The 26,998-nt window shown below is 36.7% G+C and overlaps 1 protein-coding gene across 13 annotated transcripts in view; it reads right to left on the reverse strand.

The window, feature by feature from the left end:
• The window catches only part of KMT2C (lysine methyltransferase 2C), a 211,770-nt gene that overhangs the window by 98,115 nt on the left and 86,657 nt on the right, over nucleotides 1–26,998 (reverse strand). For all 13 annotated transcript variants that reach the window (XM_086614336.1, XM_086614346.1, XM_086614342.1 and 10 more), the window contains 3 exons: nucleotides 25,895–26,034; nucleotides 24,163–24,272; nucleotides 45–207 (listed from right to left, as the gene is read on the reverse strand). In XM_086614336.1, the coding sequence (XP_086470462.1) occupies nucleotides 45–207; nucleotides 24,163–24,272; nucleotides 25,895–26,034 (413 nt within the window). The remainder of the gene's footprint in view (nucleotides 1–44; nucleotides 208–24,162; nucleotides 24,273–25,894; nucleotides 26,035–26,998) is intronic.

Genomic DNA, 26,998 nt, shown 5'->3' on the forward strand with positions numbered 1-26,998 from the left:
CAAAACCTAGTACTATTCGTGGCATTTGAATACTGTGTACTTACATCTTTCAGGAGCCTGATCAATATGGTCTGGACAAAGGAGGGACAAGTTACTGAAATCCTGAAACGTGCCTGCTCCAGCAGCACAGGGGTAATGGTACATCTGGGTACATTTCTCTTCACAGCATTTGATAGTGGCTCCAAGGTGCTTACAATATGCACATCGCTGGAAAGCAAACATAACAAATCATTCAAAAACTATTTTTTCTTGTCATTTTTCAGCCAGATTTGTCCCCCAGCCTCATTTAACAGACAAACACCTCGGATAGTAGAAGGGAATGAATACTGAGGAGAAGGCAACTGGTGGCTGAGACTGTTTCTTTCAGTGGCACTCCCAGATCTTTCCAACTCAAAATGTTCGAAACTCAGTCTAAATGCACCTTGATGAGAGATTCTTCTTGAAACAGAAAAGCATTTTTCTTCTGTATGTTATCTAACTGGAGCTATGCCTTCAGTAAAGAGTCTTGGAGACTTAATTCTGAGTAATAAAGGCAGACCACACTACGCTGTCAATAGGTTATAATTATAAAACACATAGCTCTGTAGGTTGTAACATAAAAACTTAGACACAGTAATCAGAAATGCAAATGGAAATGAACTGTCATGTTCTACTGAAAATTTTGACATTATTCAGTTCTCTCTAGGATGACAATGCATTACATAACCTAGCACTTTCTTCTCATCTCTTCTTTCAAGGCTACACAAATATCATCATCAAACTTCGAGAAGTCATAAATAAGTATGATTATTATTAGAAACCACAGTCACAGTTGTAAGGAAATAATTTATCAGCAAGAACTACCCAACAACCCTCCAGTTCTCTGGTCAAGAGGGAATAGATTCCATTGGCCTGCTTGTAAAATATCACCCACACCTTTCTGATTCAGTTAATCAGTCTTTTTTCTTTCCTGGATTCATTACAGTCCCTGAAGCACTGTAACACGCTTTTGCACTTTTTCACCAAGGCAACAATACTTTTTAAGGCTAGAGCACAGCACCATAAGATGTGGAGTAAAATTAAGAAAAAACAGGTCAGTGGCTCACAGGAAGGCATACATAATATACAGCAACAATTGAGCTCGAGGACTCTTGTTTGTCATAATAAATATACAATATTTACACTGGCATGTTTGATTACTAGCTCAAGCGTCAAGTGATATCCAAATATGAACATAAACTAAATCAAAGAAAAGTTACATACTGCATCCACTTAATTCTTAGAACACAGTCAACGTTTATTACTATAATTCTTCTGTGTTTCAAAGCCTGGCATGAAATTAGGCATGAAATAGTCCACAGATATCAAAACCAGTCCATATGAAAATACAAATCACAAAGCCGCCTGTGTTAACAGTTACACTGATATTTTTAAAACTAGATGAAATTAACGTCTTCAGCAAAATATCTGCCTGCACCACAACTCATGGACAAGAGAAAGAAAAAATATGAGTTTATGCTAAACACAACTGCAGTGCAAAAAGGTAAAACACTTCGGCACAGAAATTAAAGCAGGTCACTAAGGATAGCTACTGCCACGTTTCTGTGCTACAATGCTTAGTCTAGTCTTCAGATCTGCAAGACATCTCACCTCTACCCATGTTTCCAGCACCTCTAACAGTATGGAAAAGATGTATTCTGTTACTTTCCTATTGAAGTGCAGAGGAGAGGAGAGAGGACAAGATAAGCAAACAGTTACATGGAGTTCCTGAAGCAGGTGAAGAAGGTAGCAATAGTAATTACACTTAAGGACTGCCAACAAAACTGAAGTCATGCCAGAAACTCGTTTTAGGAAACGATATATTCAGTAAACACTCACTGAGAATGCTGCAAAAGGTAAATCCTGAACTTAGACGTGAAATTATGAGAATATAGCCCAAAGCCTCTAACTGCATGAACTGCCACTGCACGTTAAACAGTATACAACTCACTGCACTATTTTGTACTTGACACTCCCACAGCCTACTGAGATGGTCCACATCATAGCTAAGGCACAACTCCCACCGGCCACACGTTTTTCAGAGATATTAACTTGGTAAGAAACACTGGGAACAGGAACTTGGGAGGAGTTACGGTCCAAACCATGTCCATCAAGAAAGTATTCAACAGAGACTTTGTCGGATCCCATAATTAACCCTTAAGAATTATCTAATCGCAAAACAAAATTATGAAGGAACTGCAAGCACTCAAAGAATTCAACATTTATTAAAAGCTGGGAATAATGGATTAAATAATGGATTAAAATGGCATTTTTAAACATCACAGCTGTTTTTCAAAACCACCAATCAACAAGGGTACCTAACAAATGTAAAATCAGAATATACCTTTTTCCAAATGCTATACAGCCAAATGATGAAATTATTAGAAATGAACAAACAACAGGATTACTGCAAAGCCCTGAAAAACATTGATGTTGATTTAAGGAACCACGCAAAGATGTTGGAAGAAAAGTGGAAGCCCAAATTGCATTTAATTGAACCCTGAAACCCATCTGCTAAACTGCACTGGCAATGAAAAGCATTTGGCAGCTAAGTAAAACACACACTTTAAAAACATTGTGGTATATATCATCTGAAGCAAATAAAAAGCACAGAATATCAACATTTGCTGAATTTATAAGAGAGATAAAGCAGTCTGAAGAAACAAACGCCCAAAGGGATTTTTCTGGCAACAGCTGTTGATGAGAAGAGCTACTTTTCCAGCAGTAGAAGCCAACACTTCTCTGAAACCAGGCCACATGCTATGACCCCAGAAGAACAAGTATGCAGCTATTATGACTAATTAACCTTCATCAGGAAAGTAAGGATATGAACAATGAAGTATATTAGTTTAAAAAACCTAAAAGCTCTGCTATAAACTCGGTAACAAATACCACTGTACTACACTATTGCCAAAATATGGCATCAGGATAGCAGGAGGCGGAAGGAAGGAATAAATCACATTGCCAGTGGAATGCAAGTATCTTCGCTACTCTGTATGAGGACAGTAACAGACAGAGACGGTACAGAGTCTTCAATTTCATTAGCATGGCCACAAAATAAGGCGCTATGTGAAGGGGTGGAAGCTGAATCCAAGTATTCAAAGGGTAGGTATAGGAAAATGGCAAGCTGTCAAAGCCAGCCAAACACTGTTTTGTTCACGGACCAAATAATTTTACAGTCCTGTTCTACAGAAAAAACTTTACAAGATGTCAGGAAGCTAGAGAGATAGTTCATTACTTATTCATAGCACATTCAATAAAATAAACGTCAGTAAAGCAGAGTCAGCAGACTATTTTCCTACTCAAAAAAGTCCTTCATTGGTTACCGACTGTTTTCTTCAGCAAGCTCCTCGTGCACTCGTCCATAGCAAGAAAACTCTGATCCCATCCATACTTCTGCTATTTCTTACTATTGTAATTTCCATGGTTTAAAACTGTACACACCCCTCCTTCTGCTTGGTGTTTTTCAGCTTTTTCATCTGATTTTTTCCATATAGATAGAAAAGGAACTAATTTTTAAAAGCAAATAGCTATAAGGTCTTTCAAATTTCATTTTAAAAGTCCCTTTATTCACTAATCCCATTGGATCAAACATAACATTGTTATACAAATACAGTAAAGAGGAAGAACTAAGTGAATTAACAGAAAACATAAGAAAACCTGTTCAGTCACCTCCTCTCTTTTCTGGTTGTATAGGATTACATCCTCCATGAAAGAGAGTAGCAGAAACCACACAGAAAATTTCCGGGAAGACAAAAACTCGTACCACCATGCTAGAATCATAATTGCACCAAAATCAACTGAACAAAAAGGTTAGTTCTGCCTGTGGCTTGGAAGTTCAGCTGAACATCACAAATCCTACTGGCTTTAATGGAAAACAGATGACCAACCTGTAAAACGGTGACAAGAGAAACAGCTTACTGTTTACATCTTTCTAACCTTCTTATGCCATTAAAAAAAAAAAAATTGACAAAAGATGTATTCCAACTTTACATCAATCTTCCTGCTGCTCCATACTTTAAAGTACTCCATAACTCAGTGCAAATTCAAATGAAGAAAGGATGCCTGTGTTTATGATAATGTAAGTTTTTATCTAGATAATACGAAGAACAAATCAGAGGTCATATTTTATCATGATTTTACTGCCCTTTGAATTACTTTACAGTATTACTGTCTCAGCAACTGGACAAGTAACAGCCTTTAGGAGGCAGACATTAGAGAAAGGTTAAAATACGGACTTTGAATAAATACTTAGTTGCAATCTGATTAGTGCAGTAAAGTTAAATGTTAGTATCGGGTATCGCAAAACGTTTTTTAAGCAAAATGACAACAGGTCTTCACTTATTATGAACTTACTTAGCTTTAAAAAGTTCAGCTGACAGAATCTATGATAAAAATAAGCAATTTTATGATACCGTACTTTAAAATGCACACAATCCATCTGTCCTTAGTTAAACAATTTAATGCATTATCTGTAAGGACAAATTTCAGACTGTTTAGCTACTGAAAATTACTGTCATACAAACCTGCAACCAAGGAGAACTGGACTTTAACATCCTGCCATTAACGAGTTCGCAAAAAAATTTTAGTGTAAGCAGTGTTTAATGAAGTAAGTTCTCTGTTAGTTCTGATAACCTTCATTGATTATTCAATCATCTAGAAAAAGCTTTATGTTGCTTATAGACACGAATTGCCATTAGCACCTCTAATGTCAAACACACTGTTTTAAGTACCGTAAGGCTTTCGATTGAGCTACTGATCAGAAAGGGTACTAAACGACACACATTTGCAGAAGTACTGAAAACTACCTTCTAATTTTTTAATTTTGTATTCATCATGTCACAAATTTGGAAATTACTTAAGTTTATAACAAGCAATTCAATCAGAGATCAGTTATTTTTGTTCCTCAATCCTTAACACATATCAAAATTGAAGAAATTAGAATTCAGATTTCTCTCTTATAATTGTAAGTTAAAACTAAAATGTTCTTAACAGAGACAGCTTGTATTAAAACTTTACTATGGTGTCCCCTTTATGCTCTGAATACTCTGAAGTAAATTTAAAAAAAATAAATCACAACTGTAGAAACAAACTATCAAGTTTTACTTCTAAAACTGAAAAACCCCCCGAGATGTAATTTGGCAAAGCTCAACACATGACTGATAAAGACTGTCTTCTAATGCAGAATTCTTGACTAGATACTCCACCTGTCCCTAATCTGCCCAGTTATCTATAGAGGAATAAAGAACAAAGGTAAGAAGGATGATGATGATGATGACTAACACCACTATCAGTGACTCAACACAAGTATTCAAGGCAGAAAGCAGAAGTCCTTTAAGTGTGCAGATCTCAGGCTCTCTACAAGTCACTATTTTGTTCCTCCTTCCCACCAGTTGCCTCCTTTTTCCACCTTTATAAAAAATTACATCAAATAAATGGTGTTGACATCATCTAAACATTGGGACAATAAAGGATTCAAGTTTTGCAGGAGTGTTTTTCATATCAGTTGTGATGGGTTAATAACCTACAAGAAGCAAGTTTGCTAAGGGAGGTAATATTTTTTATTTGATACCTGAAATAGACCGAGGAAAACACTCAAACCTTTTGGCACACAAATCCTTCCTCATGTAATTTGAATTGTTCCCAAACCCTGTCTATTCAGAAGCTCCTCAGAAGAGTTTGTGTGCCTTGAAATGGTGTTGTCCTCATCATTGTATAAACTGGTGGAATAACTGCATGCATATGATTTCCTCCACAGACTCTGCCTTTGCTGCTTTTTTCACACTTTCATGAGGAAACGCGTTTTTTTTATTCACCTTGTCACTTTCTACAAGATTTAGGATAATGAAAATGTTTTGAGTGAGTCTAAGCTTCCCCACAGCTAACGACCAACTATTTCCTTAATTCTCATCTAATATCCACCATGACAGAAGGGCACACACAGGCCTGTTGTTTAGTTAGCATGTCAACAATAAGAAGGTCAATAATGTTTAATGTAATTTAAATTGTGATTATTAGGCTTCAGCATCGGCAACTTCAGAACAAACAAGGCAAGAACAGAAATCATCAGCTTTGGTTTAAGGCTGCCTTTTGGCAGGCTCAGAAAACAGACTATTGTGCCAGTTCCATTTGATTCATGCTTGGAAGGTCTTAAGAACTATGTGTAAATGTTTCTTTTTGTTGGCAGGGCACAGTCTGAGCCACAAATTGTTGGAGGCTTGAAAAAAAATAATTGGGGGAAACATTGCTACATGCTTATTGTTTAACGATCTTCTCAAGGCATTTGTTACTGGTCATTGCAGAAGATACTGGGATGAAGTCAACTTTCTGTCTAATCCAGCACAGCTCCTACATTCCTAAATCACATATGAGGATTCTGAAGTGGCTTATGCATTCTACAGGTTACGTCTATGCTACAGATTCTATACAGTTACAGCTAGGCTGGCATAATTACATTTGCATAGCCATTTAACAGAAATTCAGTCAAAGGAATACAGTCACATTGTCCTTCCAAAGGACATAAGGTTTGAGACGAGGACATCTAAACTTCAGGCTCTAAATTTTGTGTCTATGTATGAGTCAAGGGTTTAAGCTCCCGTTACACTTGACAGAGACTTAAATCATTATATGGAATTTACTTCTTTGCAACTCAGTTAACCAGAGTGGGTGTCCATTTTTGGGCTCCATTGACAATACCAGTCAGACCTCCATTGCCTGTAACTGGAATTTAAACACAGCTCACAGGGAGGTCCAAATGTAGATGACAGCCTTGAGCTGAAGTTTGCCTAAAGTATGTCGACAAAAGTTTTCTATTGCTAACACAGCAAAGTCCACACCACAGGTTTTGTCGGTGTGGCAATATCAATGAAGGGGTGTGAATGGGTACTGCTAACAAAGACTTCCATATAAACTGTTCTACTCATGTAAGTTTTCTGAATGATAAAAAGTTGGGTTAAAGCTTCACATAATACATGCCTAAATTCTCTCAAATACTTTTGGAACACTTAGTCAAAACTTTCCTGTCACTTCTGAGAATAGAAAAGTCAGTAAGAAAAACATTTTGCTCATCAACCTCACTCATAGGACTTGCAATTTGGCAGGAATTTTAGCGTGGGGGATGCAACTTTTGCTCTTACCCTGCACATCTATCCAGATGTGACCAAGCTTGAGAAAACTATTTTTTTTTTAAACATAAATCATTTACAAAAGTTTGTCAGTGAAAAATCACAGAAGAATCTACTCCCATTGATCATGGCCAATCCTCTCCAGTTTCTAGCACTGATCAGACTACATGTACCTTCTGCAAAGATTGTTTCAGTCCGACGAGGATTACAGAGAGGAAGTCTGTAATAAATACTCTAAGCCTAAGCACAATAAGCCACTGGAATGGAAAGCAGACATCCCTAAGGCTCTTGGTACCACTGTCACTTAAATTGTCTGGGGAATGAGAGTATCCAGTACACAGGCAGATGGACAAATATGGGTCAAAGACACAAAAGGGATTAGCTACACTGTGTGAATGAGTCTGATGAGACTCAGAGGAGAAACCATGGATGGAGATGGAAGCTGAGGAAGGGCAAGGATGACACTTCAAGGGCCGATTAACTAAAACTGGGCAACAAAATTCGATAAAGAGCTGAGGGAACTGATGTGCTAAGACATAGGAAATGGTGAAGAGACAGATCTCAAAAGGAACCTGGGGAAAGGGGAATAGGAAGATCAAGGAAAGGAGATGCTGAAAGAATGAGGAAGAGCGGAAGTGGCTAAAAAACTCAACTTGAACAAAAAGTCTGAAGTCTGAGGGAAATGAAATCGGATGAAGACTACAGAGAGGAAAAGCATGCTGTCCTCTGACTCCTAGTGCCATATTGCTATCACTTAGCCAGCTCAGATAGTGGAGGCCTGTATGTAGCCATAAAGGTTTTAAATCTGCAGCCTGGGAGGTCTGCCTTTTCCTTTTTGCCCCTGACACAAGAAAACTATATAGCCAGACAATTACCAGGCAACACACATACACGGAGACACAGATAAAGGAATGAACAGACCTACACATGCACAGCTATAACTATGTATGCACACCAAAACACAAAATGGATTGCAGATCAAACATGCACTTAGTGCATAAAATAGATCTCTTAAAGAAACCTGTTACTGCTAGCTTAATTTGTGGAGGGGAAAAAGTATGTACTGAGAAAAGTTGTGGATTGCTTGTGGGAGAAAAAAAAGCACTCAGTTATGGCAACTGAATGATGACTTGAAAAACAGTTCCAGTTTCGCTTCTTTCATAGAAGTAAGGACACTAAGTAAAATTTTTCTTAAGTTTTTTTAGTCCTTAACCTTACTGTTAAAAACTTGTGGGGGTTCCCCCCCCCCCCCCCCCCCGCTAAAAATACAGTCTTGATTTCTACACAGATTGTGCACTCACAACTCCAACACAGTGAACAAAGAACTGCAATATTGGCGCAACTTTTTAAGTAAGTCTGAGTATTTTTCAAACTCTTCCAATTTGCCATCCAAATTAGCAGGTATTTTAAAGCTAAAAGGAAAAATATACCCAACTTCTCTTGGGGAAAATAGAGCCTAAGATGGATAAAAAGGCCACATAAATCTGCTATTTGGAAAAACTTATTGACAAGTTATTCGCGTGTTTATTATAGTAGAAATATCATAGAAAAACTCATACGGAAACGAGTAATTCTTTCCTTTCAGCAGTATTTGAACAGTTTACATACCTACACACTGAACAACAATGAAAAAACGCAATATTGAAGCATGTTTTACTAAGAGCAGTGTCTATCCTATGGACTGAACTAGACACTAGCTGTTCTGCATATGATCACACAATTAAAGACTGCATAATCAGGCATATGCACAAAGGATATTAATTGTGTGCGGACAACCTGTCTTCTGGCATGTTCTAACTGTGTGTATTTGATTTTATAGTCTTAATAACGTGTTCTTTTAACAAAGATTTTGTAGATATATTAACTCGCTTTAACAGAAAGTCAGTGTCAGCAAAAGTCACTATATATACTCAATGATACGCCTAATTTAAAAGGTAATAGCAATGATGGGGTGACAAGGAACTCTGGGTTATGTACAGACTTAAAAAAATACAAGAATTTCCTGCCTTTAATACCTTCCTCATTAGTGAGCACCTCCTTAGTATTCCTTCCCCACTGACTGCAATCAGTACCTTATTGTTCATAATTCCTATTTCCTTGGCTGTTCCTAAATTGCGCTCTCCAAATGGCACAGAGTCATCGTAAACAAAATCCTACATCTTCAGTTCACTAATTTTTGTAAATTGAGCTCAAATAAAGCAATTAGATGGCATACTTTGAAACTACCAGCTTGAAACATTGATATAATCTTTTCTAATAAAAGCTTCACATGTTTTATCTGGCTGGGGCTTTTATTTTTTTTTCCATTTGACTAAATTAGTCACTTACACATATTTCTCCCATTCCTCCTCCCAAAACATGGTGTCCCCAAACATTACATATCCTTTTTTGAATTCAGTAGCTACTGAAATAAACAAAGAAGCCCCTTGTCTTTCCATTCTGTTCCATCACTGGCATTCCTTGGGCAAGCATTGTGAAGTGCAATACCTTGACCTAGAACTTAAAATCCTGAAATGACTGGTCAAATGTTTAGCAGGTAATTCAACTGTTGCTCTGGAGGTCAGGGAAGGGAGGATAAGAGGCTGTTCGTTTCATTTTGCAGCATGCTATCTCAGTAGCTTGTGAAGAAAAAAGCTGCCAAATTTTGTAATGAATTCCACAGAACATTAAGTCTGATGCTTAGCAGAAGCCATAACTGTTAAGTAAATGATATCCTTTTGATGAATACCCTTATTTGAAAACAACATTGATACTTCTAACCCTTTAGCAGTGTCCCAAAACAGATGTGCACAACTGCAAATTCTGTTTGCTTTCAGGTTTACGAAGTGTGATGACATTTTTACAATCATGCGTGAGCTCTTTTACCCAGGAGTAAAATAAAACACAATAATTCTTCACCATCTGTTTGTTAATTTTGCATTCATTTAACTTTGCATTTTAAACTAATAATCATTTTCTTATAATATAGTTTGTTCCATTGGTAGAAATTACAGCTGTTCAATTAAAAAAAGAATGGTTTATAACAGTATACAGTTTTCCTCTAAATACTTCCATTGCTCTTAATTATAAAGATATTAGTGCCATTGAATGGAAAAAACTGCCAGGAAATAGTGTTATGTTTTATATGTCACACATTCCCTTAGTAAATGTACACACATTTACTTGTGTTCCAGCACCAATTCCCACCTGGTCTCTTACATTAAAATTCTTTTTCTCTACTACAAGATTCTGTGTGGTTTTTAATGTATAACAGGCTTCTTACACTCTTGAAGGAGTAAGGCATAAACAATTAGATGAAGCTTCTGTTTCATATATAGCATATAGTCAAATGAAGCACAGTTCTACGTCTTCATAATGATTTCTTTAATCTCTAATGACACGCCAAGGAGGTTTTGATATTTTTATTCTTATCTGGTTACAGCTAACACAACTAGAATAATGTCCTAAAAGCTTTTTCTCACAATGTTTACAGTAAAATGCGGAAATCCCTCTCCTCTATCAAAAGTAAAACCGCATTGAAACAGCATGAATAATACATCAGAAGTACTGGAGGGGAAATAATTTGGTTCAACAAAAGACATGGGCCTGGAGAAAGAGCAGGAGCCAGCCTGAGATTGTGAGAGTCGTATTTTGGATTCTTCGCTATGCTCTGAACCACACATTTTCCTGCTGCTTCACACAGACCAGGTTGTAAGTACACAGTGAGGTTACAAGTCCTAAACACAGACTGTCCACACACTAACATGGTGGGGAGTCTACTTCACTGTGGTTCCTAGGCTGAATAATCATAATTGTCTACAAATAAACTCTTCAAGAGACACAGGCTGCTCAGCTAATTCATGTGAGCAGTCCAGCAATATTAGAGAGACTGTTCAGATGGTTAAAACAATCAAGATTCAATCACTGTTTTCTAAAACCAATTTTATCTGATGGTAAGGAAATCTTAGCATCGGATGATCACCCTAATTCTGTAGTAGCGTTAAGGTAGCAATGCTGTCACAGTACTAGGATGAATACTTTACTAAAAATACCCATAAGGCAAGAGATGGTTTACCACAAAGTGGATTTACTTCAATTAAAGGAGCTCAGCGAAGGCTGAAAAACATCCAACTGGTGCGTAAGACTGTTACAGCGCATTCACCTACAGAAATTAACTTCCAGAAGTACCAAACAGAACAGGCTCACGTAAAATTAAGAGTGGAAGCACAACCATACGTTACTGTAATGCTCAGCTTCTAGACTTACCAACATCTTGAGTATTCTGACCTTTTAGTTTCTCAGATGAGTGAGCATTGCTGCCAGGTCCGACCTTTACTGGGGGATTTATCCATCACAATATTTTATGTCTGACAGAAAGTAAACATTCCGGAGGCGCCCAAGGCACGTTCTGATGTGATGGATGCGTAACGGTAGCAGTCTTCCCAACAATTCACCATCTATTTCAAGTTACTCTCATTAAAAAACTCACCTTGTATGACATTTGAAAAACCTGAAACTCTTACCTATTCAATGTATGAAATCCATTTACATTTTGGAAAATGAGCATTTTCCTCACAAAGCTCAAAGAACGATGAAAGTAACTGAACTGTCTTCTTGTATTATTTCTCTAAAAGTCTCTATTCGCTTTTAAGAGGTTTATGATTTGTCAACACATCTCCCTGGAAATACCACACAAATAACACCTAACAGTGTTGTAACAACCTGAAGTAATTGAAAGGGAAAAAAATTACCAGTATTTGCTTGGATATTTGACAGTAGTTTATTTAGATTCAGATTCACTATTTACTCTGCAGAATATGCCACTCTTTCGAGTTCTCTGCAAGACAATTTCGTACTGAAGTAGAGTGGGGGGAAATTTTTGAAACAGAAGGAAATATTTCATGAATCAAAAATTGGAAGTGAGAAGGCTAGATGCAGAAATACGTGTAATGTTATAAAAAAAGTTGTCTAGATTGCAGATTGAATATATACATTCTCATTGTATCTGAAGTGAGACTGTCACAGCAATGTATGTAGGGTGTATCACATTGTTTTACCAATGCTAGATGCTCCAGGAGGCAAATATTTATTTATTTCATAACAGCTACTTCCCTCTCTGATGTACTGAAGAGGAATATGACGTCTTTCAAGGAATACATTAATATCACCGAAAAAAAACCACATCAGTAAAAAAGCTTATAGGAAGTGCTGATTTGAGAACATGCCACTTCATCAGTTCTTCAATTAATATTATTAAACAGGATTCTTATTATTAACATCAATAATGACTATGATTCATGGAACACCTGCAAGTTCATTACTGGCAACAGACCTACCATTGTCTGCCTGCCTTTTATTCCCAGGTCAGATTTGCAGAATGGAGAGGACAATTATATAAATGCAAATAAACAACATTAATTCTTTCACATAAAGAGATGACTATCAATAATACCCTAGATCATCACAAAAAAATAGTTTTAATGTAAGTAGCATCTGTATTTATCACTGAGTGCTACGCACTTTCACGTGAAGGGCAGTTGGTCCACATTTGAGAAGATTCGTAAGATGTCTCTCTCATGCGTGATTTGTTCCGTGTTATTAAAAAAACACTCAAGGACACCTGCATTAACGGGACTACTTCATACTGATGCCTGCAATATTTATGCTCAATCTGCAACTCTGGGACAGAACTTACACTAATGGAAGTCAATAACAAAATCTTTAGGGAGTTCAAAACTATTTTTTGCTAATGGTTTCATTTTGCAAGCTGCTGAGTACACCATTCTCAGAAGCAGTTTTTAGGCTACTGCTTAAAAGCAAACTGATGCCAACAGACTAATACGAGTACTCCTGAGTTTTAAATTAAAATATGTTTGTATGATTTTTTTAAGGATGGGTGAAAACCCCAAATGAAAACTTGTAATATAATTTATATTAGCAGGAAAAATATTACTCAGACTTTTTCGCTTGGAATAATCAAAACCACTTTATAATTCTAATTTCATTAAAGAGACTGAACTTTAAAGATCCCATTGAAACAAAAAAACGTGACCTACATCCATGAAAATTTTTAAAGACATGCTTAAATAAAATACTATTTAAAAGTGAACCTGCTACGAAACCAAGATTACAGACAATTGTCTGACACTAACCAAACAATGTTACAGCTCAGCAAATATACCTACAACTTGTCCCATAAGGGTATTTTTTCCTTTTATTCATGTGCTATCTATTAAAGAGCAAGCTTCTGAAGGCAAGGAAGATGCCTTTTAATTTCTATAATGCTCAAAGCATAACGAGGACCTGTCCTTCACTAAAATTAACCAATATTAACAACAAAAGAATGATCAGTCTTTTTTCATAAATGTAACCTTCACACAAAGGAAAAATTAGACCTTCAAGCACTAACATTAAAAGAAAAAGCAACAGATTGATTCACATTAGCTATGGAAAAGACTGAATATAAAATATTTAAATAAGAAGCAGCCATGAGTGAGGTGGTAGTAAGGTAGGCAAATGAGGGTTGTGTTCAAATAACTACAAAAGTGAGGACTACACTTCCTTGCATAAGTTTCTACGGACTTACTATTGGCATGGTTGTTAAGAGATGGGTATGTTTTCCTGCCTTTTTTAAACATAAATAGAGCTCCAGTCTTCATACTTGCTGAAAACATTAATGGAATAATTCAAAGAAGTCTGTAAATATTATCGCAAATTTTTAAAAGAATATTTTGTTATTTCCTTGTTCCACATTTAAAAATTGGGGGCATTATATTGTCATTTTTGTTCTTTGATAGACTTGAAGGACTATGCTACTGCTGTTGAGCACAGAAAGACAGGGGAAAGGGAGAGCCCAAGTATGTGTATCTCAGGTTCTACAACAAAGCACCAAAATGGGTCAGTCCCACCCTCAAAATGAAGCACTAGCTGAGGAAGAAGGTACGATCTTGTTTTAAGAGACAGTGCAATTTTCCTTTAGTGGGCTTTCTTCACTCTTCAGAGAGGAGGTTCTCCTTGTTTTTAATACATAAGTCCCCAAAATAACTTGGAACAGATTATAAAATCTTGAAATGAAATGCCCAGTAACAGAGTGCTACCTCAATGTGAACTATTATGTCACTAACTTAACACTTGGGGTAACATTTAAGAAAGAAACTCTGGAAGGGGAAGAGAAAACAGAATATAGAGAATTTCTTTGAGCGTATTATGAAAAAAGTGTTTTCTACTCAAGTCATGCAAAAAAGGAAGAAAAGGTCTTTGTGAAACAGACTTCACCAGTTTGGAACACACACTAAACAATTTCACTTCAGAGCTTTCAGTAAATTATTTCAGTGAATGTCACTGAACAAAGGAAACCTGCACTGGAAATTCCTTCAGGAACATAGGCCCTTTCATGTTTCTCAGCTAGGCTTTTCAGCTTTCATTTCGGGGCTATTGCTGCTTCTCTTTCAGTGCCTCTGTCCATTTGTCTGCTTCCTACACCTCGCAGACTGCCCTTAGCATCCGCAGTGCCTGTCGTCTATTCAGCATCAAAACCCTCTCTGAAACGTCTTTGTAGCAACAATCTCTCCCCCCTGGCTCTAGTACCCACACACTCGACATCCAGAGTTCAAGCAAGGTGCATCTTTCAAAGCATTCATCTTGAAAAAAGCCTCACAGGCTGAAAACTCTAAGGCTGACTCTGCTTTCCGACTTCAGTGCCAAGGGAGGGCTCCCCGGGTGAGCTCCTGCGGAACAGCCTCCTGGCACCACAGCAGGAAACCAGCAGCACCACTGCAGCGGGAGAGAAAAAGGAACAGGTGGGGCTGAAAAATCACACACTTTGCTTTAGATGAACCCGTACGAACCATCTTAAAGAAAGACATCTTGTGCTGCCTAAGTAACCCAAGTCTTTTCGCTCCTCGTTTGCTACTGTGTTCCAGAAACACAATTATTATGGGAAAGATCATTTATGTAGATCCCCCTGAAATTGTATTCGTGCACTGAAAAGAATCTACGGTTTATGAAAAGTCTTCTCTTACTCTGAATAAAGTTTATTACTTAAACCTAATATGTATATATTTGAATACATGCAGAAGTCATTGTCCTTTTGCAACAGCTAGCAGGGTTTAAGCTCTAAAACTTATTTCTTACAGACCACAACACAATTTCACTCTAATCAGTGAGTTATGATATGCACTGACAGTACTACTTGCCATGGAGACAAATTCACAATTTTTTTTTCATATATTTGGAAATAAAAAGGTAGGGATACAAACACAGCTATTATTTCACAGAAGGCTCAGGCCAAAGCAAATTAAAAAAAAAAATAGTTTAAAAAAGTACATATTTTCTTCTCCTTCATCTGAGAAGGCAAATACTCCTCCAAACTGTGGTTCATAACTTCATGCCTGCCTTCCTCTTGTAAATAGAATCAACACATTGAAGACAATATAAAAATTAACTATAGCTCATTTGGTCTCACATTATCACACTCCTTTTTCTAATCAGCATGTCAGAATCATGATGGTAACAGGTTATGAAGCAAGGAGCTACTATGAAGATTGAAAAATCACGTTAAAGTATTTGCACTTGTTACAAATAAAACTCCCAAAACAAGCACCCAGCAAAAGCTCTACATCAAATGCTTTGCCAATATCTGGTAAACTGATACTCCACTGTACATTAGCACATAAACAGGACAGTGTGCTTTGTATCTCTCAAGAAAGGAACATACTGTTTCTTGAGATGCTAATTAAAAAAAAGTGCTAAATTGGGGACGTGTCATATAGCCTTAAAATAAATATTTCTTCACATTTATCATAGACGTTTTCACTCAAAAATCCTAAAGGCCTGAACATGCTGAAGCATAGCAGTAGTTTTACTGGAATGTTAACAATAAGATGGGAAGATAAGTGGAAAATTACGTATTTCTTTAAAATTAAATTCTGGATAGGCATAAACTCAGATAATCACCACATTACCTTAAAAGCAAGTTTTTAATTTTATAGGTTCAGTTTAATACTGTATCTTTTTATCCTCTTATTTTTTTCACTGGCTGACTGACTTGAAAAGTTACTTAATGCTAAGAGCGCATCTCACATCAGATAGTACAAATCTGAAATATTAATCCATCCAAAAACTGGTGAGGAAGGGAAAAATAGATCAGCTATCCATTCGACAAACCTCAGTTAGACTTTCACAATCAACACCTAAACTCTCTCTCCTTCAGTAACGTAGACAGATTCACTTGAACATCAAAGTATTCAAGAGTGATCAACTATTACACCAGAAACACTAAGAAAATAAATGAAGTTTTCTTTCTCAATCAAAGGAATATTAAAAACTAAAATGTTTCAGACCCCTTCTTTCATCAAAAGTGTTCAGCCTTTACACTAGCTACATTTCTTCCACACACTACTGCCTCTCACTTTATGATCACACTATTCAGACAGACCACTTCATTTCATAGTAATCCTTCAAACTTTTAAATACGTCATTGAAGATCCACATTCAAGTGTGGAGCCTAATTACATCCCAAGGTATCCATGCTTTACATGCCAAAATAATTACAAAAACATATTCAAAGCAGAGAAGAGTTACTGTTTCATATTTACTCAGTTTTAACCGTTATTTCATTTTCTTAAATACCAGCAGGGATATAGAAAAATGTGTTTTATTTTGTATTAGAAAATGTGGTCTATAAGGCTACTAGGGAAACTGAAAACTGTCTTTTGAAAGCCAAGTCCTAAACTCTGTAGTTTTAAAGGTGGTGTGTTTCAATAGGGAACAAAATTTTTTATCTGTAAGAATTGTTTTTGTAACTGAGTTTTTTCTGTTGTGCGTTTCGCTGCAGAAGAAAAAACAGAATGCACAAAAACCCCACTGGATAATTTGGGGGAAAAAAAAAAAAAAAGGCAAATATAACTATAGAGTTAAAAACAACTACTAGGCAAAAAGCTAGGGGTTTTTTGTCCTTTTTTTTTTTCAGATTATAGACGAGAAGAAAACAGGAAAAGGTGAATTTTTCAATAATTCTATTAATTTCAAATGTCAACCTTCTTCCTTCTTCTTATATGTTTGTTCTCACTTCATGCCTATGCCTGGTTCCTGTATTTTTATGAATGCTTTTCAAAGCAGCTGCAACAGGACAATGACTTCAAATGAACACCAGTATGTCATGGTAAAGCTTATTTTGGTCCAAATGAAAGAATACTTTAATCCTTCATGTGACAATATTAATGAAAATGAAGTTGTAAATCTTGCTAAGTAGGTAAATATCTGTTCTCAAATTGCTGGACCTGCAAAAAACTGAACACACATACAGGTCCCCTGGCACCTCTTGAACCTGAACAGAATTACCAAAGCTGTACTGACATCATTTATGGTGTACAAAGGCTTTCCAGAAAATTACATGTAGTAAATAAAAAAGATTATAATTTTAAGGTATCACGGCTGCTTTAAAGAACTTGGAATATATAGTTATAAAATAACAGACATAGCATTTCTGATGTCATTAACAAGCTGTAATAACAGTCTGATACACCTTCTTCAAGACACAAATGATCTGGCTTTAGGTGACCAAACTCCAAACTGTTCTGGAACAGAGTAATTGATGGACCATAACTTACACTGTTAAAACGTTACCAAAGCTGTAATCATAGTCACTATGTCTTTCCTTGAAGTACAAAGCTTATCATCAGGGGCAGGGAAATGGCCACAAACCTCTAGAAGAATTCCAAAATAACAAAAAAGGAAATTCATGGAAAATTGAAATACCTCACGGCTCCCACCACTGAACTGTTACAGTTTTTCTAAAACGTGCTAGGAACTGAACGAAACTACTAAACTGATCAACAGCATATGGAAGCATCTTCTTGATGAGACACATCACCATTCCTCTAGTCTTTCTCTAGCATTTTCTATGCTAGAGTTCTCGAGGAGACAGCAATCCATAAAAAAAGTAAAACATTATTTTGGAAGACTATTTCCTGCAGTACTTCCTTCCTCAGTTGCAAGACAAAAGCGACTACAGGGAAAAAAAAAAAACAAACTCGGTACGATAAAATCAGAAGGCACTCCAATAGAGCAGCCAGGTAGTTGTTCCCAAGCCGCACTGAAGGGAGATGAAAAGAAGTCAAGCACCTTGTGCATGCAAAAACACCATAAAAAAAAAAAAAAAAAAAAAGAGTTGGGAGAGGAAATTCTGAATACCAGAAGTATGCTCATTTAGTATCACGTTACAAAGTTTCTCTTTGAAAAATGGGCAAGTACAGAGGTCTCTGCCCAGAACTGGTATAAATTATGATAGATGACATTCTTTATGCATTTTTCCCTGGCCTGAAGATTTACTAGCTCTTCCAATAATGAAAAAGGAAGAAGGGAGCTTTTAGTGCATCAAGGAACTTCAAATCCTGCACTCTACCTCAAAAAAAAAGACATCGCTATACGCTCTGTTCAGCTAGGCTGAAACATACACGAAGCCCCCTCTTCAGGATTCTGGCATCTAAACCATTTTTCACACACAGTTTTTATGTCGACAAAAAATTAAACCGGCTGAAAAATTGCTGTGGTTAAATGGGCACAGTCTTCCACAGTGTGTGAAGTTAATAGTATATAAAGATGTTGATGCTTACCTTAAGACACAAGAAGTATCAATTAACAATTAATCAATTCCTTAACAAAAGGAAGTATCAATTTAGCCAAATCAGTTTTCAACTTAAAGCAGCACAAGTAGACATAGACACATACCACTAAAAACATGGACAAGTCTCAACACTGTTGACAAGAAGCATACTGACGCTAAGGGGTAAATATACATTTAAAATATGGACGAACACTTTAAAAAAAAGTATAAACATTTTAAATGGTTCCAAACTTTCCCTTGAATTTATTTCCTTTTGGTTTAGTTTGGTAAGTATCAAGCTAAAATAGAGTGTTGAGCAAAGAATTAAAAACAGTAGAGGGAAAAGGCTTTAAGCATGAGATATTTAATATTCAAGCCTTGTAACATTGCCCCAACTTGGAAGCATCTACAAGCAGTGCAATCTCCTGCCTCTGGTGACAGAATTCAAGGGAAGCTGCCTTAAAAAAAAATTTTCAAGATTGCGTTACCATGTGAAAAGGGCTTACAGGAGAGAGGAGTGTCAAAACAGCAGATCGTTTTGAGTCTGGAACAAGGCAAGAAGCTATTGATTAGCTTGCCTCTATGCAAAGCAACAACTACAGTTCTCAGCAACAACATGCCAAACACACCCTGCAGAAACAGCAGGAGCTGGAAACAGCTGCCTCGTACAGAGAGAAGATACTGCCTTGATTAACTAAAAAAATTGGATGGGTGGAAGAAGACAGCAATTTTTCAGCTGTCTGGCTGCAAGAGTCTTGGTCCGGAAGAAACACTTGACTGCTACTGGAAAAATGAAAGCCGCGAAGTAGATAAATTTGCAAGAGCTATACAGAATTTAGAAGAAAACAAGAATCCACATTTTATAAAATGGAAACAGAGTAGTACAGTATTTTGGAATGACTGCTTTCGATACTTCTTTACTATCATGCTTCCCTATCCAGTCTTTAAGCAAACAGGAATCTCCTCCTTGGTTTCCAGCAATACTACTTTCTTTTACTTTAGTGTCCTTGACAAACTCTCCCAGACTTGTAAACTGCTTTCTACATCTTATCAGAAGAGAAAGCTGGCTGGGAAAGTTACCATTGCATTCCCTTCTTGTGCACAGTTTGTTCAGAAGTGGTTCACACACATTATCTACTGAGTCTTCCTGCAATTCACTGCTTGAACTGAGCTCTTCACGTATTGGGGAGAAAAAGCAGCCCACCTTATTTGGGACTTTGTAGCACACAGAAGAGCTATGGCTAGACAATGTAGGGCAGACAAGTAAGAAAGGTTGTTATTTCCTCAGCTGACCATAAAGAAACAGCCACCTACTCAATATATATAAAATAAATAAGGAAATTATAAAGTAGTATTTAAAAATACCCAAAAATATTTCAGAAACCACTTTTGTTAAAAACAGAGCAGATGCAAGCCCTAAAGGCCTCCATTTTAAATGGTAATGCCAGTAAGTTCATCCTTCCAAATATCAAAAAGCAGCATAGTTAAAGCATTAGACTGAAGCCAGAAATACAAGAAAAAGCAGAAAACTCCGCTTGTCCACGTCTATTTTTTTTTCAGCAAAAACTCTGCTTTCTGTTCAATCATTTTCCTTTGCTTAGTTTACTTTACTAAGTCTCCATTTAATATTGTCTTTATATCTTACCACGAATATCTGTAGGAACACCTTACTGATAAAAGTCTGTCTTCATAAAGCTGACAATATGACAGCTTCTTTACTATGGTAATTTTTATGTACTGAGTAGAGCACTTATGAATTATAGCCAATTTAGTTAAGTTTTGGATCAAGCAAATCACTGGAAGTTTTCTCTCCTCCAAGAGGAGAAAAATATTCCAAGGAGTTCTTTTCTTTCAAACCTTGAAACAAAATTGCTCCAAAATCCCATGAAAACTTATTAAAGTAGTGGAGGAAGGATCTGCTGTATCTGGGTGTTCAGGCTCTTTAACTTACAAGCTCCTGAGATAAGCATGTGAGTTCTTTAGAGTCATCTTCAGAAAAGCTCTGACACTATGCCTGTCACCTGCATCAGCAGCTCTTCCTTAGGACTTTTTACACTCAGAAAGTGGTTCTGAGAAAATCCACACTTCTCGCTTGCCGAGATAAGCAAGGGAAGCAAGACGAGCAACGAGATGAAATGAGTCACCAATACCACCCATAAGGGCTACAGTACATGTACTACCATAAACTTGACTGTATACTCCAGCTTTTATCTCTCAGTTGTTATAAAACAACACGATGCGCAAGCTTTAAAATGCCTCACATATACAGATGAATGTATGTATGTGCACTCATTAACATTAAAGAGAGGCAAACCCAAGACTTTGAAAGAAAGTCAAAGAACCTACCTATGTCTAGACACAAATATGTGTAATAAATTGGTCAGATGACTCACTAAATACATCGCCAGGCCTTCAAAATCAGTGAATCAAAAGCAAGAACTGAAGGACACACTAAGCAGGGTATTCTGTGAAACATGCAAACATACTGAGATCTCTGTAGTATTGTATTTTAAACCTTCAGCAAACATGGGCCGAGAAGAAAACCACAATGAATTAACATATATACTTTCGAATAGGTCAATGAAATATGTTCACACAAGCTTTATTAATGCAATCACAAGTTCAGTGAAGCCAAATGGACATCTCAACTGGTAAACAGAGTAATAAGAAACACTGTCAGATCCAGTTAAAAGAGATTTGCAAACAATAGGCAGCCTAACTAATGAGAAACATGAATGTAACTTACAAATTAAAGAGAATCCCAAGGTAAGAACAGCCCTAAAACGTTCTCCACAAATTAAAAGACCTAAACCAATGGACTACACTATCAAGAAAAAGTTCGTTACATGTCGAAAATTAATCTGTACATGAACATAAGGAAAAGAAAACACACTTTCCCAGCTAAGGAAAGATGTCAATGCTGCAGACCACATCATAAACCCATGTCATGCCAGGGGGACTTCCAAGAAGACAAATCCCCAACCAAGCAAACAACAAAAAAACCCAAAGCAAATTTGGTGGCAAGTAGAGGAAATAGCATACAGCTTGGTTTTATTTCAACTATTTTTCTGTATGCCCTGAGCACGTACTTGCATCTGCATTGCCAACGGTATTCAGAACATTTAAACAGAAAACTTTTAAAACACAGTAACATCACATTAGAAAGAAACCCAAAATTTTAGCAAAAGCAAAACACAAGCAGCTGTAAATGCAAAAACATGCATCAAATTAATTGCTATACCTTTCATTACAAACTTTTTAAAACATCTCACACAAAGAAAATTTCTTCCCTTAAGCTTTTCCACTGTCACACAGGATAACCAGCACCTTACACTTTTTTGTGCCTTCTTTAGCTTAGTGACAAACTACAAAGCAGTGGAAAAATTGTTACCAAGCACTACAGCCTGGACACAAGCAAACACAGGATCAGTTGGGCTCCAAACCAGTTACACATAAGCTCTTTGAGCAAACCCCACATTGCTGCTCCATGGTCAGGAATGGTGAAAGACAGAAGAGTTTGCTCCTTATTTCTTGCAAAAAACAAAAAGCAAAGAATTCCCTAGTGTGATCATGGGATAAAGATGTCCCATTTCGTCTAGCTATTCCTCAAGAATCAAACACAGTTGCGCTTTTACTCCACTCTCCCTGGGGATGTCACAAGAAGGATAAAAGAGAATAACCAGAACATCATTCTTTGCTGGCTGACTGCTGTATTATAGCAAAGAAAGTTTCTCTATGGTTTCAGGAAAGATTGAATAGAAAACACACAGAATGGCACTCGATTCAAGTTTCTCTTGTATCTCTGCATTGCACTGAAACACATGCAACAGGAGTATCTAAACATTATCTGCAGAATCTAAAAAGATTAGTAGAGAAGCTACAGAGCAGGACATGAAAAGACAGGGCTGATACGGAAACTATCACACCAGAGAGATGTGGGATTCTTCAAGAACCCTTATTTAAATATTTGCATTAGAAACATCTACACAAAACTTAAAATTTACTAACGTGAAGGTGAGGCACCATCACCCTGAGGCACAGGGAGAAGCAAGGTACCATGCAAAAAGAAACAGAACTGAAATAATGGAAACAGGATGAAATGCAATAGAGCAAAATACAAGCTCGGATGCTGCAGCACAGACTTCTGTTAGAAACCAAAATATCATAATGAAAATGACTACAGATGGAAACGAGCTGATCAGAAAAAGACTACAAGCCACCATCATCAGCCAAAAAAAAAAGGAAACTTTTCAGCAGGAAGATTTAAAAAAAAACAAAAACAAAAAACCACAACCATTTTGGTTCGTCTTTCAATTCTTTTAGTAATTTTTATATATGCACACACACACACTTACAAATTCTTTAACGTTCTCGAGCTCATTTAAAACTTAATACTGTCAAGTTCATTCATTCTTAACAGTCTTCTATTTTGAAAGCAGATACACTGAAATCAATTAAATTATTCAAAGCAAAGCATTTATTCAATATGAGCATATGTAAAAGTAGAAGGCAGGAGTAGAAAGCTGTATTATACGGCTTGTATTGAAAGACTGATTCAAAGCAGCTTTTTAGTCCACACAATGGAGAGCATTTACTGGTATCTTCCATATTATTTTTTTATTTTAATATAATGCATGAAAAACTTTAAGAATCAAGTAAAAATAAGCCCAAGCATGATCATGGGAAAACCAGCAAAAATTACATGGATTTGTTGATAGCATGGCTGATTAATATAGAAAAAACTACAATTATTAAAATAATCAAGCAGACATGACTAAGTATGACCAAAAATACAGCTACACAGAGTAAAAACAATGTAAAATAGGTCTCTTCATCATTTCCCAGCGGTATCAGAATAGGACATCAGAAGGGGTCTGTCTTTTTCAAAGGTTCCTTCTTTTCCAAATACATTACCATTTCGAATTAAAAGACTAAATATTTATATATGTGTTTCTATCAATATTTAAAGTAACAACATAGGCTTTGTGGTAAACACTAGTTTTCCTATACCAACCTGCTTTTTGAAACATGTATGACAGTAAATGAAAATTTTTTTACTATATTTGAGTCATATAATTTCAACATATAAACTAGCAAAATAAGTACTCCTCTACCTAGCAGGGCATTTGCTAAATTGAACTCAACTTTTCTTCTGTCTGTATTTTGTTTTCATCAGTCAGATACTTTCTACACTCTAATTATCTAGGAACTAATTAATGATATATTCTAGGCAACTCCGTAAGTCTTCTAAATAAATTTTAAGAGTAGATTCTATCGTGAAGACCTGTCCAAAGAAACCTTATTATAAATGTAAGCTCAGAGATCCATATGTGGATATTTTTGGTCATACATTGCATTGCGTTACTCTACTGTCTTTTTTCCAACCCCCAATCCCTATTTTCTTACTGGATTGAGCATTCAAGTCTTTTTACTCACTTCTGTGCTCCCTGAGACAACAGCTTTGTCCACGTTCACTGATAGCTGCTCTTCAGTCTGGCAGACTCCCAATGACCACTCCGCACAGCGGTGATGAGCCCAGCAATGACCTAATGAAAGAAAAAGAGCTTTGGTTGCACAACTCTCTCAAGCACTTCCTGTAAGTACGGAACTTAGTTCCAGCACTAAATACTTGCCAGATAAAATGAACAGTCTCTCTTCCTCCTGTTTTTCTTGTAACAACATTTAATGCCCTTATTATTGTACACTAAACATACTGCAGTTACTATCAGACACTAAATACACTGCAATTTTTTTGCTAAGTAACACATCTTCCTCTTCAGTTCAGCACATTCTGTATTATCTGTTCTAATTGTCAGATGCCTGATCATATAATCGTAACAGTAGGGTGTATATGCAATGGTTGTGCGCGAGACACTCACAGAATTACATTCAACCTTGTATTTCACTGTAGGTAACATCTGTCTAGGTATGTACTCTTAACTTATGATTCCCAAGGAGCAGATACAGATCTGTATGTCAATGCAGAACATGCTCACATGATGCTTTAGAATTCTACACGAAGCTTTTAAAAGCTCAAAATACATCATGAACAGAAAAAACATATAAATGACTGAGAAAACTGTGTCAATACAAGAAACACATCATAGAGATATAATTAAATATGTTTATCTACATAACAATTTGAAGAATTCAACAGGTATCTCTTAAAGGAAGTTTTTAATTTAATTCTGGGAAAAACAATGTAAATGATGGGTACTTTCAAAGGAATTCTGTGACAGCTTTATACTAGCTTGAAAATCATGCTTTACATTAGCTGTTGAAATTAAGTACTTGGTCAGCTTAATAGTTCAGTAGCCAAAAAAACTCTCCCCCAAAAATCTCTGCAAGTGTTTGGGAAGAGTTGCCTACAAATATTAATAACAACTTAAAAAAATTTAGGTTGATAAACCTCCCTGCCCATCCACACACACTATGGTATAAGTATTAAAACCAAGCCATTAAACTTTATTTTTTATTCTTAATTAGACTTTGAAATGAGGTTCCACATTCATGAAAGAATTACATTTATATTATTGTACAAATATATTTCCATTTTTGAGGCTAGATACATGAGCAGACTGCTGGCAACAAAGCATTTGGACACAGATGCTTTCTGAAAAAGTAATTCATAACTGAGTAAAAAGAAAATTTTCATTAAAATGAAAGAGTAGATGACAAACCAGACAGTTTTCTGACAGAAAACCTGCAGATACTGGAAACATGCAAGTGTATTAATCCTCTATTGTTCTATCAGTACTGCTCTTTTAAATCTTCCCTTCCATTATTTCCGATAACCTCGCATCAGCAGTTGGAGATTAGGTACAGCTACAGGATTAGGACTTCAAGAATTATATTAAGCTGTGTCTTTCTTCTTTTTCCTTTTCTCCACAAAACAGAATCACGATACTGAAGATATCACTACCTGAACACCAGTTCAGCAATAGATTACAAATATTTCCCCATACAAAGCTGACAACAACTCTGTCCAATACCTGAAGAGGAGACTATACAAAACCACCGTGTAACATTGGCAAAAGCTATGAAAGCATCATCAAATGCTTGACAAACACCAGAGCATAGAAAACCAACAGCTGAAAAACTTCACTCACTGTCATTGCAGCTACTGTACTGCTGGATGGGAAAAAAGGAGGATAGCAACATATCTTACCTGTTGGCTCAAATAAGGCTTGAACATCAATGTCATCTGGTAAGCCAACTAAACTGAGTTCATCCCAGAATTTGACAACCTGATCGTCAGAAGCAGTTTGGGTGCTTACACTTGTACATGATGCTATACTCGATCGCGATCTGTATTGGGGAGCAGAAAAACAAACTTAGAAGTGACCACATTCTTTGTTCAATGAGCCAGATACTTGTAAATGATCCAAAACTCAGAGAAATTCAATATAAACGTTTCCAAACAAGATAAAATATAAATCAATATGAACAAAAGTCTTTCTTCCTCATATTTTAGCCCAATATTTTTCTCAATAACAAATTTTCAGTTAAAGCTGCTATTCAACAGACAAAAAAAAAAGGCTTGGTAAAATGCCCCTTTCCCCAGCCTGCTCTCTTCCAATTCTTCAGGACACACATGCTTCTTTTTTAAAAAGTCCACTTCTGTTTGATAAAATTTGCCCAACTCTAGGAATGGAGAATTAGGTAACAGCAAACAGTCTGTGCTACTCTGGGGAAGAAGAAATGTAGGAGGAAGAAAAAAGAGTGGTGTAAGTGGTGAGCACCAGCTGCAGCTTTCATATGGCCCTCTCCCTGCAGTGTTAACAGCTGGGCCAGGGTACAGCACCAACGGTGTCCTCAAAGGAGACTGCCATGGCCAGAGGGAAGGTGCCTAGAGAAAATACAGCAGCTATGGGGGGAAGGTAGGAAACGATTAGGAGTGAAAAAGCTGCTTGGAAATAAATATCTTTACCCAATGCCAGTGAAATCTTAAAAAAAAGAGGGGGGGGGGGGGGGGGGGGGGGGGGGAGGGAGAGAACATGAGGAAAGGAGTGTGGGGGAACTGAAAAATGCAATGGTATAAACACTACCATACTGTGCTGACATGGGAGGATCTAGTTTATAACTTTATTAACTGTTCTCAAATTCTAATCTCAACAGAAAACAAATAACAAAACTCAGATTACTCCACTTAAAAAAAAAATAAGTGATGATTCTTCCTCCTTTATTTCCTACAGGCAAAAAACTATCTTGGACATCTAAGGATGTGCATTAGGCTTACTGACAAGAGACCTATCTCTGACGCTTCAACGGC

This window comes from Tauraco erythrolophus, chromosome 7, assembly GCF_009769465.1.
Source record: "Tauraco erythrolophus isolate bTauEry1 chromosome 7, bTauEry1.pri, whole genome shotgun sequence".
Lineage (NCBI taxonomy): Eukaryota > Metazoa > Chordata > Aves > Musophagiformes > Musophagidae > Tauraco > Tauraco erythrolophus.